This window comes from Chenopodium quinoa, unplaced genomic scaffold (genome assembly GCF_001683475.1).
Source record: "Chenopodium quinoa cultivar QQ74 unplaced genomic scaffold, ASM168347v1, whole genome shotgun sequence".
NCBI classification, from domain to species: domain Eukaryota; kingdom Viridiplantae; phylum Streptophyta; class Magnoliopsida; order Caryophyllales; family Amaranthaceae; genus Chenopodium; species Chenopodium quinoa.
The window spans coordinates 5,196,497-5,211,731 of NW_018744593.1; the positions used below are offsets into that span (position 1 = coordinate 5,196,497).

Below are 15,235 nucleotides of genomic sequence, written 5' to 3' on the forward strand. Positions count from 1 at the left end.
ATGACTCCAACTACCCAAACTTGAATGCTCTAAGTTTCGTACTATTGCGCCATAATTGAAGCTCACCTAAATTCGTACTGCTAATTGGGGAAGACAACAGAAGTTATTGCGCCGGAAAACACCCTGACGTTGGTTAATTGCGTCGGAATTCACCTGGAGTTGCTTAATTTAAGGTACGAACTGACCACTGTTGATGTTTTGTTTCCATTTTTTCTGGGTTTTATGGAATGATTCAATTACGCATGATAATTTAAATGTGTGAAAGTAATTTGTGTTTGATAATGTGTGAAAGTAATTTGTGTTTGATTATGCTTGTTGTAACATTATTTGGTTGCGTCGAAGGTGTTTGCTTTGTTGTAGTTCAACTGTAATTGGATAGGTGAATTTAGGTGTTTTGGGGCTTTCGTTGATGCGATTTAATTTTGCTCTGTGTGTGATGATGTTGTTGGTTACTGTGGTTGATCTTAGGTGACAATGAGCAAGAATAGCTTATCTGAGAATGTGAGTTTGAGGTATTGGCATGGAGGCAACTTTAAAATTGTTGGTAATGGAGAGTTAGTGTATATGGGTGGTAAAGGAAGGACATTTCAGGTTTCTCCTGATGAATTATGTTATTGGGAGCTACTTGAATTGGGAACAAAATGTGGGGATTATATTAAGATTGCTGCCCTATATTATTTAGTTCCTGGGAAGTCTTTAGCAGATGGGTTAAGAAAGATAGCAGGGGATGCAGAAGTATTAGAAATGGGAGAGATAGTGATGAAGCATAGGAGTATTGATGTGTATGTGTTGCATAGTGATAAAGAGCTACAAGTGTCAGCAGAAAATCCTAGTACTTTTATTAGCCAATCAAGCTCAGAACACATTATCAGACCAATTTCAGAAAATATCCTATCTCCCAAACCAACTAAACCTAAAAAATTAACTCCCAAAAAGGGTCCACAGTCACTAAAGTTGGGCCCACCTAGAAGAAGCCCCAGAAAACACATGGCAGCCAATGTAACAACATCTTCTTCTTTGGCTGATCCTACTTTAACCAAAAAAAGTTGGCTCAAAAGCATCTTCTTCATCCTTTGCTGATAAAAACACTTTGACCCAACCATCAAACCCTATTTCTAACTTAGAACCTCCACAACAAACCCTCAACCAAGAACCAGCAAATCCTTCACATGGTTGTGGTGAGAACACAAATTTAGGCCCTCAGTATGATTGGGAAGACAACAGGCCAGAAAGTCCACTGACCCTTAAGGAACTATGTGGTTTTAGTACTGATGATGAGGATGAATCAGATCCTGAGTTTGTGCCTGATGAGGAGGATGAAGAGGAAGGAATTGATGTTGAACTGGAGGTAGAAGATGATGACTTTGAGGTTGATGAGGGTCTTGACAGGGTTGATTTGGTCACTGGTGAGTCAGACAACAGTGATGAGGAGGTTGAACAAGCTAGATAGAGAGTTTAAAATTGCAACAAAAAGATCCTTGAAATAGCAAGCCAACTTCAAAGAGAGGTATGTGAAGGGAGATTTGGAGGTCCAAAAACAGTAGAGGGTGGGCAACAAAGAGCTGCTGAAACAAGTGGTGTTGCTGAAACTGCTGGTGCTGATGAAACATCTGCTCCTGGTGACACAGCTGGTGCTGGTGACACATCTGGTGCTGGTGGTTATTACAGTGAGTATGAAAACAGTGAAGATGAGATTCACACCCCTGAGAATAGTGATGATGAAAATGCTGGAGCAAGAAGGAAGGGAAGGAAAGGTATGCTTGTGAGTGGTGGGACTGATTTTTCTACATTCACTTGGGTAGTAGGTAAGAGATTTGCCAATAGGAGTGAGTTTAAACAGGTTGTTGCTAGGTATGCAATTATGCAGGGCAGGGATTTGAGCTTTGTTATGAGTAACAAGAACAGGCAGCAGCATGTAGGAGTAAGATGTGTAGAAGGGTGTCCTTTTTTTCTGTATGGTGCATGGCATTCAAGAAATGCTACATTCTTGGTGAAGACGATGGATGGCAGTCACACATGTCATAGGAGTATGAAAAAAAACAGACAATTCAAATCAACTTGGGCTGCTAGAGAAATGTTGGAGGTTTTTAAAGCTAGGCCTCACTGGCCAGCTAAGGAAATAATTGAAGCTATTAGGAGAGCTTATAAGATTGTGGTGAGTAGGGACTTTGCATACAAAGTCAAATTCCATGCACATAGAATGCTCCATGGCTCCATGAGGGAACACTATATGAAAGTTGAGAGGTATATCCAATTTGTGAAGGATTCTAGCCCTGGAACAAGTATTGAGTTGGAGGTGGATACTTCCAAGCAGACAAATCCACCTGTTTTCCAGAGACTCTACACCTGTTTTGAAGGAGTAAAGCAAGGTTGGAAGGAAGGCTGCAGAAAAGTCATATGTGTAGATGCTGCGTTCTTAAAGACCTTTCTTGGTGCCAAATTTTGAGTGCAGTTGGCAGAGATCCTAATGAACAGATGTACCCAATAGCATGGGCTGCAGCAGAAGGTGAAAACAACTCATCTTGGACATGGTTTATCACCCAATTGCAAAGTGATTTGGAGCTAGGTGATGGCACTGGGGTTGCTGTTATATCAGATGAACAACAGGTAAACACTAAACCATACTTGCTTTGGCTGACACTAGTTAATGCTGGTTTTGTTTGATATTCTGTATGTTTATAAGAAGTTATTGGTTCATTTTTGTGAAATGTATGCACTAGTTCAGTAGTGTTGATTGGTGTGTTTAAGTATGCATTTTTTGTTTTTGGTTTTACAAGGCTATTGTACATGCTGTTACTGCTGTCCTACCAAAAGCTGAACATCGTCACTGTGCTAGACACATTTTTTCACTGTGGCATAAATCCTTTAGAGGAGATGAAATGAAACTACATTTCTGGAAAATTGCTAAATCCTACAACTTGGCAGATTATAATGAGTGTTTAGAGGAGTTGAGAGAGTTAAATCCAGATGCAGCCATAGCTTTCACTTCATATAACCCAACATTATTCTGTAGAGCTTACTTGAATTCTGAAATTAAGACAGATGCAATCACATCTAACATGGCTTAAACATTCAACTCATACATTATTAATGCCAGAACCAAGCATTTGATATATATGTTAGAGGACAGCAGAGTGGCTTTGATGCAGAGGTTAGTGACTAAAAGACAAGAAATGCAGCAGTCAACCTTTGTTCTTTGTCCTAGAATCCATGCCATGTTAGAAAAGGAAAAAAGTAAGGCTGCATTGTGTGATGTTTTACCTTCTTCAGATACAGTGTTCAATGTGAAGTATTTCCTTGATCAACTCAAGGTAGATTTAGAGGCCAGAAAGTGCACATGTAGGAAATGGGACGTGCTAGGGGTTCCATGTTGTCATGCCATAGCATGTATATTCTTTAAGAACAAGGATTCTGAATCTTTTGTGGATGATTGTTATAAAAAGGATGTATACTTGAGGGTTTATGGTGGTTTTATCCCTCCATGTGAAGGAGAGAGGCATTGGCCTAAGATACCCTACAACTTAAACCCCCCTGCCATCAAAATAGGTCCTGGCAGACCTAGAAAAAATAGGATCAAAGATCCTTATGAGAACCCAAAAAAGCCAGGCTCTTTGTCAAGAACAGGACTTGAAATGACATGTAGTCTCTGCAACATTAGAGGCCACAACAAGAGGAGATGTCCAGACAAAGACAACTTTGTTCACTCAGAGCCAGCAGCAAAGAGGAGAAGAGGCAGGCCAAGGAAAGAAGGGTCTGCAGCAAGGTCTTCTGAGCAGCAGGTAGTTGACCCCACATATGCATCAACTTCTTCCGCAAGTGTTCAACACCATTCCACCATTGCATAGCCAAGTCAATTAGGCAGGGGTGGAAGGGTAATTTACAGTGGTAGGGGTGCTAGAGGTGGTGCTAGAGGTGGTGCTACATCTGGTGCTAGAGGTGGTGCTGTTAGGGGAACCAGAGGAGGAAGGGGGAGAGGCAGAGCAGGGGTTGGTGTGCTGTTTAGTGCTGATGGTACCCCAGTACTACAAGTAAGGTTCATTTGCTTCTGTTTTGTGGTATCTGTTTTCTTAAGCTAAGTTATCTGTTAAGTAATTGTTTCAAAATTCTGTTTCAGGCCCCCTTTACAAGGAATAGAGCAAGGAATCAGGAGGCACACATATCCACACAGTCAAGCCAAACCTCTACAGTGCATCAACAACATCCATGACACCTTGGGTTCATTCAACTGTTACTTTGTGACACTATCATTAGCACTACGTATTTTGAACAACAATGTAGTGAATATTGCTTTGTCTTTTGAACAATGTAGCATGTGTAAACTAAGTATTTTGAACAATCTTGGTTTATGCCAACCCATATGCTTATGTTATGTAATTTTCAGACAATATGATTAGCACTAAGCAATTAGTACTGTATTATTATCAACTCTGTTATGAAATCAGCTCTGTTAAGCTCTGTATTATTATTGCAACTGCAAAACATAACAACTACAAATACAGTGCAACAGATGACAAAATCAAGTTCCTAAATCTTAATTGTTAAATTACAACTCCACCTAAACTCCACTTAAAAATTCAGATAAAACAACACTACAGCAAAGAAAATCCAAGAAAAAACCAAAGCCATGGATAAATTCTTCTCGTTCCTGGAACAATTCATCATCTCTACATGCATCGCATACACTTCGTTCTTCATTTCTTGAACATCCTCTTCTAAGTTATCCTTCTTCAACTGTAACCTCTTGATTTTATCATCTTTGCATTGTTGCTTATACTCTAACTCGCAAATTCTTGTTTCCTTCTCCAAAACATGATATTGAAGATCTTCCATGGGGTTGCTCTGATTAACCCACCTAAACATTTCACATTTGGTGTCCTACAGTAATACAATTTTCAATTAAGAACTATGAATCTCAATTAAGTCAACATCGAAAAAATTGAAAGGAATTTGTAATTGATAACAAACCGGCCATAAGGGACAGTTGTAGAACTTCATCCCACTGTTTGGACCCTTCTTTACAGATCTCACCACCGCATAATTGCCACAACTGCAGCGGAGTTTTTGGTTTTCCTCGTTCGCAAAGCTTGAAGAAGAACCACTGGATGATTGCCTTTTCCCAACCATTTAATTGCAATTTTGATTTTACCTGGGAAGACCACGTTTTCATGGAGAAAAATGCGAACAACAGATACAGAGGTATAAATAGAAGAAGATAAGGGAAAGAGGAAGACACGTCACCAGTTAACCTGCAGTAATCGGTTACAAATTTTTTTTTACCTGTTTAAAGTGGAGTACCCCTAAAGGTCGTATTATTCTGCAATAAACAAAAGGTGAACTTGTTTTTAGCGGACGGAGCAAAGGTCGTATTATTTGGTGCAATCTTTCCTATAAATAAAATATTTTGAACATAAAGAGAAAAGTTAAAATATAAAGGAAAACTTTAGAACAAAATGAATAACTTTATATTCTAAACATCAGAGCATATTGAATTACACTAAAACAGAAAGAATAAACATTAGAACATAGAGAAAACACTTTAGAACATAGAAAAGTAACTTTAGAACATAGAGAAAACACTTTAGAACATATTGAATTACTTTAGAACATATATGAATAACTTTATGTTGTAAACTTGCTTAGAACATAATTACTTTAGAACAAAATAAATAACTATATGTTTTAAACATTAGAGCATATTGAATTACATTAAAACAAAAAGATTAAACATTAGAACATAGAGAAAACACTTTAAAACATAGAAAAGTAACTTTAGAACATATTGAATTACTTTAGAACATATATAATAACTTTATGTTCTAAACTTGCTTAGAACATAATTACTTTAGTGCATATTGAATTACTTTAAAACATAAATAATAAACTTTAAAACATAGAAAGTAACTCTAGAACTTAGAAAGTAACTTTAGAACATAGAAAGTAATTTAGAACATTAGATGAATTACATTAGAACATAATAAAATAATATTACATGACATATATATTAGTTTAAAACACTAGAGATTATGTTTGGAAAATAAGAATATTAATCTAGAACACAAAGTATAAAGTTAAAATATTAGAACATATTATTATATATTAATTTTGACTTAAAACTTAAAGTTTAGAAAATTAGAACATAAGAAAATTAAAAATAAAGTTTACTTACAATATCACTTGACTTTTCTAGGGCAATTACGACTATCATGATAACCAAGCTCCCCACATGCTTTACATAATCTCTTCTTCTTTTGACTTTGTTCAATAGACTTTTCTCTGTCACTCTTCATTCTTTTGTCACTATTTGGAACATGAACCTCATTTGGAACATGGACATCATTTGGAACATTGACCTGATTTGGAACATGAACCCCCATGCCTTTGTTAGTTCTTCGAAATTTTAGGAGGTGTGATTAAAACATTAGAAGGTAGACTAGCTCCAATAAGAATTTCAATGTCTTTAACGTTGCTCGAAAGATTGTTGCTTCCATTTGTTTTCTTCTATTCCAAATCTACCCTCATGGCTCGAAGTTTTTTGACAAGATCACTAAGATCATCTTCATTGTTTTGCACTAAACTCACACAAGCATGAATTTCAGACCACAAATCATTTAATAGCATTTTCTTATCTACTGCATTAATACATTCCTCCAACGCATTACCCTCTAAATAAAAAATGGGCTTCTTATAAGCCATTGTACACCATCTATTTAGAACGTAGGCCTTGGGAATTTTTTCTAACATCCTTGCCCCTTCCACACCCAAATCATGTGCCTACAAGGCACACCATCACGTTCAAGTTTTTTACAAAAACACTTGGTATCAAAGGTAGTTGGATCAAAAACAACATCAAAAGTCCTCCTCCTAGTTCCTTCCCTCAAATTGAAAATGTAAAGCTCATTGTCCTTCTTCATCTCCTCAACACCACAATTAAAACATCCAATTTCAAGCTCATATTGAAATTCATAGAAAATTGTTGTTGTAAACAATTCAGAAGCATCTTTCTCTAAAGGAATTGGAGTCTTACACTCCGGACGCTTATTCTTCGAATCATTATCTATTTTATTTTGAGTGTGCCTTTAAGCATCCAATGCACATTCAAACCTATAGAAAATAGAAATTAACTTTAAAACATAGAAGATAATTGTAGAACATATAGTGAATTACATTAGAACATATAAATATACATGACATGCTTATTATGATCTAAATAATATTAAAACATAAAGAAAAAACTTTTCAACATGTAAGACAAAATTTAGAACATAAAAAGAGAACATAAAAGAGAATTATAAAATAAATAGTAAAACTATAAAGCATAAAAAGAAAACTTTAGAGCATACAAGGAAAACTTTAGAACATAAAGAGTAACTTTAGAACATATATAGACAATTACATATTACCTCATGTAGAACTCAATCAAAGTGAGATGGGGATTTGTGAACATAGTGAAAAAATTATTTTCACTTTCTGATCTAGATGTGGTCCTCATGATGCCACCCAAAAATAAATATCTGAAATACGCTGGAATCCACATATCACGTATGTTGTACATGTATGCCAACCATTCATGATCGTTCAAATGGAATTTTGAAATAACTTTGTTCCACTTTTCTTCAAATTCTACTGGCTCAATCTCTAAATGCCAAACACATGAACACAGTTTTTTCAAAAAATCAATGTCTTGGGCAATTGCCCGACCTACTTTTTCAGGCGCCTTTTTCATAATATGCCACATACAAAACCTATGTTCTGTAGTTTGAAAAACATTTCAAACAGCAACTTTCATTGCAGGGTCTTGATCGATAATCATACACATAGGCTCGTTATTTCCCATTGCTTTAAGAAAAGTTTTGAAAACCCATTCAAAAGATAATATATCCTCATGAGCTACAAAAGAAGCCGCAAAAGTAACACATTTCTTATGATGATCAACTCCAGTAAATGGACCAAAGATCATATTATATCTGTAACATACACAAATTATTTATGCAGAAAATGTTACAGCATAGAGGTAAACTTTAGAACATAGAGGTAAATTGTAGAACATAGAGGTATACTTTTGGAACATTAAGGATAAACTGTAGAGGATAGTAATTTACTTTAATTATTAAACTTGGCAGTAATATAGTTGTTTTAAAACATAATGAATTACTGTAAAACATAAACACTAAACTTAAAATATACAGTGAAGCTTTAAAAACTTATAAGTAAACTTTAGAACATATAGACATAATGTTTAGAACATGATGGATATTAGTTTAGAACACAAAGAATAAAGTGTAAAACACAAAAGCATAATGTTTAAAGCATAAAAGCATGATGGATATATTTCAAAGCATAAGATAGAACATCAGCAATATATGTTTAGAACATAAGACATACATAGTTTAGAACATAAAGAATATATGTTTAGAACATCAAAACATGATGGATATTTGTTTAGGAACACAAGGCATAATATTTAGAATATAAGAACATATGTTTAAAAAATTAATATGTAAAAGTAAAATATTAATTAGATTATGAAAGAAATTTACATTTAGAACATCACTTGTTTGTTTTGAATGTGGTATCAAAAGAAACCATATCACCAAAAAGTGCATAATTTTTTCGACAGATAGGATCAGCCCATAAAGCTCTACAAAGTCTATCTTCTTCATCAACATCATAGGAAAAAAAAAATGCACTCCAGAGCAATTTCTTATTTTGGAAATTATCCACAAACATTTGGGCATCTGATCCATCAATATAAGCCTTCAAATCTCTATAAAAATTTTTGAAATCTTGTTTAGATGCACCAACATTATCATGTGATCCAGCTAATTCTTTCATCATAGTATAAGACCTCACAGGACCAACATTTACCTGTTTACAAAAAAAAAAAAAAATTACTAAGATTAAGAATCAACTTTAGAACATAGTAAATCAAAACAAAGAAAACATTATTTAGTACATAAAAATAAATCACCTTTGAATTATCAACAATCAACTTTTTATGCATAATATGCATTTTTCTATTATCCTTCTGAAATTTTGCACAACTTGGAGTATATAAAAGATGATTATGTTCTTTTTTGAAATGAGTTACAACATACTTTCCAGCATCATATCTTATACATATGTGAGCATTGCATCCTACACGAGTGACTAAACGTTTCCTAGTAATACGAACTTTACCTTCTTCATAAACTGTTTGTTGAGCAATAAGTTTTCTTATTGCCCTGAAACCTTCCTTATTGCAAACTCCATATTGAAAAGCAATTATATCTTTGTTATTCTTCTTCTTTTTAGTAGTAGATTTCCTAGAAGTAAACCAAGCGGCATTTGCATATGCTTTATAAAAACTAAGACCCTCTTTAGGATCTTTAAATATCATCCCCAAACTGGGTTTTAACTCCTCGGGAACACTTGGAATCCATTCCTTAGTGTTACCACCAGGGCTAAATGATCCAACAACTTCTGGAGTACGATAAATAACACCAACTGCATTAGAACATGAAAGTAAACATTAGAACATAAAAATAAACTTTATAATATAAAGAGAAAGATACATAAAAAACTTTAGAACATACAGAGAAAACTTTAGAACATCAAGGATAAACTTTAGAACATCAAGGATAAACTTTAGAACATATTAAATCAGGGACATACTTATAACATAGTGAATTACTTTATAACATACATAATAAAATTTAGAATAAAGTGAAAAAATTAAACTAGAAGGTTAACTTTAGAACATACAATGAAAGTAAACATTAGAACATAAAAAGTAAAATTTAAAATTAGAAGGTAAACTTTAGAACATAGAATGAAAGTTTTAGAATATAAAGAGAGAGATATATAGAAAACTTTAGAACATATAGAGAAAACTTCAGAACATTACAGATAAACGTTAGAACATAGTAAAGAAACTTTAGAACATGTAAGTAAATTGAAATTAAAACATTGAAAAACAATAAAATTACCTGAATGAGTAACACAGGAAGAAGGATAATTAGGTTGCACACCATCTAATCCATCAATATGCATAAACCTATTTTGAAAAACACAAATTGTAGCAAAAAAGCAACCAGAAATTAAAATCCATTAAAAATAAAAAAACAGGAAAACAAAATAGGATAAAATCGAAAACGAAGTTGAAAAACTCAAGCAAAGGAAAAAAACAGAAAAATCTGGAAATAAAAAATCTGGAAATAAGCAAAGGAAATAAAATCTAGAAATAAAATTTGGAAAAATCTGGAAATTGAAGAAGAAAAAGAAAACTAGAAAACGAAATTGATGAAATTAATGAAAAAACTCAAGCAAATTCGCAAAAAAAAAAAAAAAAAAGATAAAATCAGAAAAAAAAAAAAAACTGAAATTAATCGCATGAAAGTCGCAAAAAAAAACAGATAAAATCGAAAAAAAACTGAAATTAATCGCATAAAAGTCGCAAAAAAAAATAAAATAAAATCGAAAAACTGAAATTCAATCGCATGAAATTCGCAATAATAAAAAAAATGAATGATGAAATCGCAAAAGGAAAAAAAACAAACAGATGATTTCAATTTTCGAGCTGATGAATTGCAAATCGCACAAATAATCAGGAAAAATAAAAATTTCACAGAAATTCGCAAAAATAAAAAAATTAGACAGAAATTCGCAAGGAATAAAAATCAATACATAAATTCAGTAAAAGAATAATTAAAAATAATAAAAATTGAACAAAAAACCTTAACTTGTTGAAGGAATTTTGCATCCAAAAGTATGAGAGGAGAGAGAGAGCTGTAATGTACCAAGTAGAATAATAAGGAGAAAGAAGAAACGTGAATGAGGAGAAAGAAAGGGGAAAGTACAGCAAAAATTACTAAAATGCCATTACTAATCATTCATTTTGAGCGGTCAGATCAAGCTAATTCCACGGTCCAGATTAGTTCTTATATATAATGGGTTCTTATACAGAGGAGGGTTCTTATATGAGTCTTCCTCTATATATATATATATATATTTGATTTTTTTAAATTATTAGAGCGCCATGTAGGATTAGTATTTTTAGAGCGTAACGTGTAGGATTATGCCACGTAGGATTGTTATTTTAAAGCGCCACGTAAGATTAAAATTAAAGGTTTACATTTATTATAAAAAATAAAATACTACTCTGTATCTTTTTAAATTGGAAATTTTATCTAAGAGAAAAGAAACAATTTATTTTATTTCATACACACACACACACACACACACACACACACACACACACACACACACACACACATATATATATATATATATATATATATATATAATACTATTAAACTTAAAAAAAAATGAAATTCACGTTCAATTGATATTTAAAAAAAATAGATTAGATAAAAAAAATATAATGAAAATATGACAAGTGATTATAATAAAATATTTTATAAGAAAATACTAATAAAAAAATGAAATCACTTTCAATTAAAAAAACAATTCAGTTTTTTCTAAAAAAAAAAATCAGTTTTTGATTAGATACAAAAAATAAGAAAAAATCATTGAAATTAAAAATATCCTTTCTCTTTTTCTAGCAAAAAAAATGTTCATCATTTATCATTTATTCGTCCAAAAGAGTAAGTTCTACGTTAACAAAATTTATCATATCTAATAATAAATTTTATCAACACTTTAAATCCAGTATTTTTAAAATCCTATATTGTAGACACCTGATTGTCTCCCCAAAAACCAAACCCAGTGATGAGTATCTTTCACGTTTTTGATCATCGCGTTAGGTAAAAAGTTGAAGAGTCTCGTGAAGTTCCCTTTAGCCTTAACCATTTCTAACCTTTCCTAAAATGTTTTAGACCAAAATCATTCATTTCGTATCCTTGAAATCATTCATTTCTTGTCCACTTTATAAAAATGTCCCAACCAGATTATTTTGGTCCATAATATGGGTCCAATAATTATGTAGTTGGATGGGATTTGAAAAGAGATTTTCAACGATACATTATAAGCCCAAATTTGAGTTATAACGAAAAAGTTATGGCCAAAATACTAAACTAAGCCCAAACCGAACCTTACCTACGACCCAATGACCATGTGGAGGGTCCATTAACCTTAAACATCATTCCTAAATCCCTTAGGATTTATTATTAGCTTCTAGAATCCTCTAGAAGGTTCTAATTTATCCTGTTTTAGATAAAGACTTAGAATTTTATATCGGATAAAACACTTGTCTTTTAATGATTTAATTATGATACAATTAGAATATGTACGGAAACACGTTTAACCCAATTTGATTGGGAGTCGGATTCCGTACGATTTCTATCTTCCAAAAAAAGTATCGCGTCGCGACGGAAACTTGTTTTACTTTGAGTCGGATTCTGACTCTTTTCTGATCTTTCGACCCTCTTTTTTCTTATAAATAGAGGTCTTTTTACCCCATTTTCGATCATCAACAAGCTTGATCGCCAACAATTATCATCTTAATCCCTCTCTAAGCTATAATCTTCTCTCTCTCTCTTTTTCTTAGCCTTAGCCTAAACACATCACACACCATACGTCCTTTGCGAGACTTGAATACTCCAAGCCCTTCTCAAAGTTACCTTCGACCTCGACGTGAAAGGTTGATATTTATGAGGGTTTAGTCCCTAATCTATATTCTAATTCTTATTTGATTTATTTATTTGATTTAATCTTTCTTGAAGTTACTAACGTGTGTATTGTTTTGATAGAAAGAGATACGAGACATCAAAGTGAGTAGATCTACTATCCTTATTCCTCGCTTTTGATATAGAAATCATGCTTAAAATATTATTTTAATTCCTAGTATCATGTTAGGATGTCTTTATGATTTCTAGTATCGTGTTAGGATGCTTTTATGATTACTAGTATCATGTTAGGATGTTGATTTTGATTCCTAGTATCATGTTTAGGGTGTTAATTAATATTTCTAATATCATGCTTTCTAGTATCATGTTAAGGCTAAAGCTTTGATTTTTATGAGTGACATGCTAGGGCTTGTTATTAATCCATTTAGTATCATGCCTAGGATCTTGCTAATTATGTATATTTATGATGATGATGATGATTGTTGTGTTAATTATACATTGCTTGATTATTCATAATTTATTGTTATTGCTTGATCACGCCCTTTCTTGTAGGATTAAAGGAAATTTGTACTTGAAATCACACTTAATAAGATAACTAATAATTCGATTTAGGCTAATATGATTTTAATTTAAGTGATCACCAATAATAGATTTATTTGTGCATTAATAATCAACCAACATAAATTAAACAAGTTTAGGATTAATTTGTAGTATGTATGTTGATCGGAAAGAGCACATGAATATCACAAGAATTAAGAAGAGGTCGATTTAGGGTGGGTTCAATCTCTTTTAGGTTGGATTCGTACCATCATCCCCGAATATCCAGTCATGGTTCTGGACCACTATGGAGTTAACGATCTCTGTGATCGTGAATGGGGTGTAACCTTCGCACCCGTGAACGGTTTACAAGTTCCTAAAACTTGTTGGCGACTATTTTGTCTCTAGCTTCTTTCCCTTTGGACGCCACCATGCTTAAATGCATGATCACTGTGGGGCTTGATGTTTGAAATATTCCCTATAGTTTTTTTGGCGACTTCACTAGGGAGGATTTCTAATTTTGATCCTAAAAGTTTTTGTGCAATTAACTTTAGAATGAGTGGATGAGACTTGAAAAATTATAGATATTCATTGTGCGTAATTTTGATTAACATTGTGGAATAAGCATAAAAATGTCCGCATTGGAAAGACCATCTGTAATGCGTAAAAAACATAGGATTTTTACACATAGAAAAAGCCGAAAATATCTTTCACAACTAGAATCGAAAAGATACTGCGAAAATCGAAAAATCCTAAAACATATATTCTACATCCTGATTGAGTTTTTCGTTCTTTTCTGAATCCATATGTGTTCTACATATGGTTTTAGCCCTTGGGAATTCATGCTCCATCTACCCAATCGAACGCTCCATGAAATGATGGGTACATCCGAGTTTGTGAATTCACCAAACCATGGAAGCAAGTCTAACTTGCGGGGTCCCATCCATACGCGACAACCCTTCCAAAGGTAAGACCTCCGCGCGATGCATCCGGACTCATAACCATGTACCCTCTTTGACTACTGTAATTCTTAAACTTTAAAGAACTAGAGCCATGGTTAGGTTGCAAACTCATTGCATCATATTGTGACTATTTGACTAGTGGTGCATTCCTTACTCATGCATATCTTGCTTGTGATAAGACTAACCTTTTATCTTGACTTGTGTTTATAAAGTCATAATAAACCAATTAATGACTAAAAAGGACTTTGCTTAATTAGTTAATTTAGGTTAATAAAGTCTAAACATACTTGACCTAATAAGACTATAGGCTTCCCTTTTGAAAGAACTACCGAAAATAAGTTAAATTGACGTTCTAGTTCTGGCGCGAAAGTTTGGCTTTTGATGAGTGTCGTTTACGCCACTGTTTCACCCTATTTCACTAATGAATTTCCCTCATTTGTCACTTGTTTGTGCTTTCTCTTACCATTTTTACTTCTGTTTTAGTTACTTTTATTCTGTTTTTCCTTTTCTTTTATTTTTTCTTTTGCTTTTTATCTTTTGTTTGTTTGTTTTGATAGCTCTTGGCACTCGTAGGCAGAATTAAGTTGCTCAATGGAGTTGAAATTGCTATTGTGGCTTGGTCCAACAAGAGGAGATGCATAAAGGAGAGGGCGCGCAACACACAGCAGGCCGTGGGAGCGAGTGCCAAAGCCGCGGGCGCGGGTCAAGGTTCTGAGCTGAACATCAGTTTCTGAAGATGGTTGGGAGAAGGCTTGGAGAGGGCACGACCCAGGTGGCCGCAGGCGCAGATCAGGTGGCTGCGGGCGCGGCAATCAAGGCCGCGGGCGCGGCGAGCTGGGTTTTCCCAACTTCGTACCTACAACGGAGAGGACGCGGCAGCTTCCTAGAGAGGCCTCTCCCCCACTCGGTTCCCTTATTGTATCAAGAGACTATAAATAGTCCTTGAATTGAAATTTCATGACATTCACTATTCCATTGTCATCTAGAACATTTGGTAGAGAGAATATCAACATTTTAGAGAGAGAAAATAGCTTAATCTTCAAGTTTCCATTATTGTAATCAAGATCTTTTCAAGCTTCCTTCAAGTTTTCATCTTTTCAATGCAACTAGTCCATGTTTGCTTAATTCTTCAAGCTTAATAGTAGAAATCTCTTTACCCCTTATCTTTTGTTT

The 15,235-nt window shown here is 33.8% G+C and overlaps 2 protein-coding genes across 2 annotated transcripts; both read right to left on the reverse strand.

The window, feature by feature from the left end:
* Nucleotides 1-6,170: 6,170 nt before the first annotated feature.
* On the reverse strand, nucleotides 6,171-7,723 carry LOC110699861 (protein FAR-RED IMPAIRED RESPONSE 1-like). Its single transcript, XM_021877372.1, has 4 exons — nucleotides 7,401-7,723; nucleotides 6,785-7,074; nucleotides 6,514-6,662; nucleotides 6,171-6,350 (listed from the first exon to the last, which is right to left on the reverse strand). Exons 1-4 carry the CDS (start codon nucleotides 7,721-7,723, stop codon nucleotides 6,171-6,173), a joined length of 942 nt encoding a protein of 313 aa, XP_021733064.1.
* Nucleotides 7,724-7,768: 45 nt separating this feature from the next.
* On the reverse strand, nucleotides 7,769-9,554 carry LOC110699862 (protein FAR1-RELATED SEQUENCE 5-like). Its single transcript, XM_021877373.1, has 3 exons — nucleotides 8,969-9,554; nucleotides 8,552-8,865; nucleotides 7,769-7,964 (listed from the first exon to the last, which is right to left on the reverse strand). Exons 1-3 carry the CDS (start codon nucleotides 9,374-9,376, stop codon nucleotides 7,769-7,771), a joined length of 918 nt encoding a protein of 305 aa, XP_021733065.1. The 5' UTR covers nucleotides 9,377-9,554.
* Between the last annotated feature and the right edge of the window lie 5,681 nt (nucleotides 9,555-15,235).

What these genes read in the sequence shown, in the direction of transcription:
- LOC110699861 (XM_021877372.1), bottom strand. Translation starts at nt 7,723, where the DNA reads ATGAAAAAGGCGCCTGAAAAAGTAGGTCGGGCAATTGCCCAAGACATT. An exon ending in TTGATTGAGTTCTACATGAG is followed by an intron (nt 7,075 to 7,400) that starts GTAATATGTAAT and finishes GGATGCTTAAAG; the next exon opens with GCACACTCAAAATAAAATAG. An exon ending in AAAAACTTCGAGCCATGAGG is followed by an intron (nt 6,351 to 6,513) that starts GTAGATTTGGAA and finishes GTTCCAAATCAG; the next exon opens with GTCAATGTTCCAAATGATGT.
- LOC110699862 (XM_021877373.1), bottom strand. Translation starts at nt 9,376, where the DNA reads ATGATATTTAAAGATCCTAAAGAGGGTCTTAGTTTTTATAAAGCATAT. An exon ending in TGATTGTTGATAATTCAAAG is followed by an intron (nt 8,866 to 8,968) that starts GTGATTTATTTT and finishes TTTTGTAAACAG; the next exon opens with GTAAATGTTGGTCCTGTGAG. An exon ending in ACCACATTCAAAACAAACAA is followed by an intron (nt 7,965 to 8,551) that starts GTGATGTTCTAA and finishes TGTATGTTACAG; the next exon opens with ATATAATATGATCTTTGGTC.